The 5,000-nt window shown below is 52.7% G+C and overlaps 1 protein-coding gene across 4 annotated transcripts in view; it reads right to left on the bottom strand.

Moving 5' to 3' along the window:
- Positions 1-5,000, bottom strand: part of CHES-1-like (Checkpoint suppressor 1-like) — a 122,534-nt gene that overhangs the window by 83,278 nt on the left and 34,256 nt on the right. For 3 of the 4 annotated variants that reach the window (XM_070131393.1, XM_070131394.1, XM_070131395.1), the window contains exon 1: positions 3,814-4,032. The exons of the other annotated variant lie outside the window; for it this stretch is intronic. In XM_070131393.1, coding sequence (XP_069987494.1) covers positions 3,814-3,851 — 38 coding nt within the window. In that variant the 5' untranslated portion in view covers positions 3,852-4,032. Of the gene's footprint in view, positions 1-3,813; positions 4,033-5,000 lie in introns of those variants that run through there. 4 annotated transcript variants of the gene reach the window in all.

Below are 5,000 nucleotides of genomic sequence, written 5' to 3'. Positions count from 1 at the left end.
AGAAGAGAAGAGAAGAGAAGAGGCGAGAGAGAAGAGAGAAGAGAGAGAGAGAAGAGAGAGAGGGAAGAGAGAGAGAGAAGAGAGAGAGAGAAGAGAGAGAGAGAAGAGAGAAGAAAGAGAGAAAGAGGGAGGGAGAAAGAGAGAGAAAGAGAGAAAGGCCAGACCGGCACGAACACCAACGCGAAGAGGGACAAGAGCGAAAGGAAACGAACGAAGCCGAAAGGAAACAACCAGATAACCGCTCTCCTTCTCCCTCTCCTTACGAGAAAAAGCAACCGAACACAGTCAAATCAACACCGCCCATCAAACCCACCGTAGCCCTGAACCCTCTCCATCGATTCCACCCACGCATCCGAACACAGCCGAACGCAAAACACTAGAGCCACAGCGAGCAGTGTGGACACCTATCCCTCACACCACACACACACACGCACACACACGTCAAAAGCAAACCCACGCACATGTGAATACCGCGGAGCCGCCCGCCGCCCACGCAGGAAGGGACGCACGCAAACACGCAATCACACGCATGCGCACGAGCAAAACTCCAAAACAAACGGAAAACAAATATAAACAAATCTATCCAGACGCAAATATTCACAACACAACACACACACACTGACACTGACACGAACGAACAAGAGAGACAGACAGACAGACATGCACATGCATCATTCAAAATCCCCCCCCCCACGCCCCTTCCTATAATAATAAAAATCCGAACACGATTGCCACGATGAAAACAAACTGAACTTCATTTGCTTCTTATCGAGTCCTTCACCTGTCTGCCCACACCTTATCATAACTGCCCCGATTACGAGGGGAGGGGGAGAGGGAGGGGGAAGGGGAGGGGGAGGGAGGGGGGAGAGAGGAGGGGAAGGGAAGGGAGGGGATGAGGGAAGGCGAGAGGGATGGGTAGGGATGGGGAGAGGCAGGGAAGGGAGGCGGGAGGGAGGGCGAGAGGGGAAGGGAAGGGAGGGGGAGAGGGAGGGGGAGAGGGGAAGGGAAGGGAGGGGGAGAGGGAGGGCGAGAGGAAGGAAGGGAAGGGGGAGAGGGAGGACGTGAGGGGGAAGAGAAGGGGAAGGGAAGAAGGGAAGGGAGGGAAGAGGGAGAGCAAGGAGAGAGCTGGAGCAGAGGATCAGGGAATAGGAAGGGGGAGGAAAAAGGGAAAAGGGGAGGAAAGATAGAGGCTTGGGGAGGGACAAGGAAAGAGAGAAGGGGAAGGGGGGTTGGGGGCGAATAGGAAGAAGGGTTGAGAGTACGGGAGAGAGCAAAGGGGTGAAAAATGGAAGGGAATGGGGGGGGAGGGAGATAAGGAGAGGAGAGGAGATAGGGTGGGGAAGAGTAAATGAGAGTTGACTACTTATGCTACTGACTCCTGGAGATAAGCAAGTGAAGTATGGGTACTGGGGAGGGTGAGGAAAAGAGAAAGAGAGAGAAGAGAGAGGGACGAGAGAGATATAGAGGGACAGAGATAGATAGATAGAGAGATAGAGAGAAAGAAAACAAGAACAAGACACAAGAGAGGAACAGGAGAAGAAGCATACCGAAAGAAGCACACGCACGCCACGATAACAAGAACCAAATAAGAACTCCCGAAAAGAGCACTTGAAATAACACGAACAAAGACAACAACAATAACAACAACAAACCCGAAGAACACGAAGGCGTAGACCCTGCAATCCTCTCCCGGCCCTTCAAACAACCTCCAGTGTCTTAAATCAAAGCAGCTTCCAGTACGCGGAGAAGGAGAGGGAGAAGGAGAGGGAGGAGAGGAAGAAGGAGTGGGAGGAGAGGGAGAAGGAGTGGGAGAAGGAGAGGGATCAGAGTCAGAAGGAGAGGGGGAAGAAGTGGGGGAAGGAGGGGGAGGAGAATCAGAAGGAGTGGGAGGAGTGGGAGGAGAGGGAGAAGGAGTGGGAGACAGAGAGGGATGAGAGTCAGAAGGCGTGGGGGAAGGAGGGGGAGGAGAATCAGAAGGAGGAAGGAGAGGGAGAGGGGAGAAGGAGAGGGATGAGAGTCAGAAGGAGTGGGAGAAGGAGAGGGAGAAGGGGATTCAGAGGGAGAGTCAGAAGGGAGAGGGAGAAGGGGAGTCAGAAGGCGAGGGAAAAAGAGTGGGAGAGGTTAAGAGAAAGAGGAGGGCGTGAGGGAAAATGAGGAGTGTGGGGGAGAAGGAGAGGGCAAGAGAAAGGGCGTGTGATGGAGAGTGAAGAGGGTGGTTGGAAGGGAGAAGGAGAGGCGGAGGGAAAGAGAGTGGGAGGAGAGGGAAAGGGTAACAGAAAGAGGGCGTTAAAGAGAATGAGGAGGGTGGGGGAGGGAAGGGGGAGATGGAGGGGGAGATGGAGAGTGGGAGAGAGAGTAAGAGAAAGAGAGGGCGTGTGGGTGATAAGGAAAGGCAAAGAGTAAGAGTGACAGATAGACAGGGGAGGAGGGAGGGGAAAAAGAATAGACAGGTGTACACAGACAGACAAACAACCACGGGGAGAGATAGACAAACATATAGCATCTACGGACAGAGGAAATACATAAACGAAGAGAGAAGAGAGTCTAGAAAAGAGAGAGAAGAACGAAAAGTGTTGAAGAGCGGAGTGAGTGCGGGAGTGAGGGAATGGGGGGGATGGGGGGGGAGGGGTTGCGTGGCCCTGATCGTCACCTCGCACTCTAAATACGTCGAGAGATCAGCTGTGTTGGCGTTACAGCGAGGCTCTTGTTGGTTCCTTTCACGCTGCTGCTGTTGCTGTTGCTCCAGCGGTTCACACTCCCTTCCTCTTCCTCCTCCTTCACTCTCCTCTCTCTTTCTCTCTTCCAACTCTTACTCATCATCATCATCTTTATCATTCCCGTTCGTACGTCCCCGCTCATGCACTTCTCCTAATCCCCCTTGTACTACTATCTACACTTCTTTATCTTTCTTCTCCTCTTCCTCTCTTCCTTCACTTAAGTTTTCTCTCCACTTGTTTCTCCTGCATTCCCTATCAACGTCTCCCCCGTTGCACCTCTCCCCATGCCTGTGCCCATCGCCAAAAGTGCCCAGATCATCAACACTCCACGTGAGAAACTCCACTGCCTTCTCTCTCTCTCTCTCTCTCTCTCTCTCTCTCTCTCTCTCTCTCTCTCTCTCTCTCTCTCTCTCTCTCTCTCTCTGTCCTCCCTTCTTCCACGTCTCCACTTCTTTTGATTCCCTCTACACCTCCACGTTCTGGTTCATCGACTACTTAATTCCCCTCCTCCTCTCCATCAATATGAATATCATCATCGCCATCATCACCATCATCATCATCATCCACCTCCACTCTGCTCAGCATTCCAAGCCGGCTCTGTAACACCAACCACACCATGTGACACTACCCCCTCCCCCCTTCTCTCTCTCTCTCTCTCTCTCTCTCTCTCTCTCTCTCTTTCTCTCTCTCTCTCTCTCTCTCTCTCTCTCTCTCTCTCTCTCTCTCTCTCTCTCTCTCTCTACGTCCGGGAGGCATAGACATACGCACAAACACATGAGGGAGTGAAGGAGAGGCAGAAAAGTTGGAAAGAGAGGAAAACAACACTGCAAGTTGAAAACATAGGAGGGAGACAGGGAGTAAAAAGAGGGAGAAGGATGGAAAGGGAGAGCGAGCACTCCCCAACACATCAACAGCTGATCATGCGGTGACCCGCTGAAACCATAACAGTCAGGACTCGCCCGTGGCCACGTAACACACACACATACTGCCTCACAACCGACTCATTCACTCCCTCACTCACTCAATTCGCTCTCATCTTACGACGGAGATAAAGGGCGTGTGTGTGTGTGTGGAGGAATGAAAGAAACTTGCTTACCTTTTCGTGTCTTTCATATTCCAGTCCGGGGACCGCATACACCCATTCCACTGTCCCGCGAAACTTAGACTAGCAAGAGCCTCCGGAAGGAGGAAACAATTCCCCTCAAGAAGACCGAGGGCAAAAAAAAGATAAAAAAACAAACTGCTTAAAACTCTTTTCGACTAAAAATTTCTCTCACGGTCCGTCCCTCTCCACCGAAGCCACCCAAGCAACTACGTCACACTGGGCCAGGCGAGCTGAGCCCTGCCGCGAGCGGGCAGCGTCGTGGTCCCTCCGCCATGTTCGTGGTTGCCATAGCGACGGACCGCTCCCGCAACGCACCGCCGCCGCCGCCGCACTCATCTCCCGGAGAGAGGGGGGGAGGGATGGAGACACCGCACCGGCACCAGCATCAGCGTCTCGCGGTGGTGGTAGCGGTAGCGGCAGCGGCGGCATTGGAGGAGGTGGCGGTAGCTGGCTGACCCGAAACTTCATTTGCGATATACAGTTTCAGCCGGACGCGTCCGCTCTCGGGCGCTGACGCAGCGAACGCAACGACATTCCCTCCCCTGCGGCCCTCGCTTTCGAAATCAAATGACGTCCTCGCTCCTCACGTGCCCGTCTGGCACGGCGGCTGGTGGTCAGATAAAGACCACGCAAATAACAGCAGCAACACTGACAATAACAACAATAATAATTTCATTAAATAACAGTTATAAAACAGTTTTTTTCAGCGCCCTGACCGCATTCCTACGCCCATGCACATACGCTCAAGTCTTGTGATGCCTTGTGCCACATAGGCTACCCCCTTTCCCCTCTCCCTTCCCATCCCCCCCCCCGTCAGTCATCCCTACCCACCCGCCCCACCCTCCCCCACCCATACTCCTTCCTTCCAAACTCGTGCCAATGACCAAAATATGGGCATCTCCATACCCCGCCCACTCCCCCGGCCGCCTTCACGCCTCTCCAACCTATTCTCTGCTTCCTCCTCCTTCCTTGCTGCTTCGTCTCTCCGTCTATGTCTTATTCTCCCTCCGCTGTTCGAGTCTCTCCGTTTCTCATTCGCATTCGCTAACGTTTATAATATATCCCTTTGCTTCTCCTTCCTATTTTCATATTATAAATGACTATCAATATATCTTGTATCAATCAATCCATCAAATATAAAAAAACAGATCTATCCATCAACCTTCCATCCCGCCTAT

This window comes from Penaeus vannamei, chromosome 16 (genome assembly GCF_042767895.1).
Source record: "Penaeus vannamei isolate JL-2024 chromosome 16, ASM4276789v1, whole genome shotgun sequence".
NCBI classification, from domain to species: Eukaryota; Metazoa; Arthropoda; class Malacostraca; order Decapoda; family Penaeidae; genus Penaeus; species Penaeus vannamei.
This window is presented reverse-complemented; position numbering and strand designations above follow the sequence as displayed.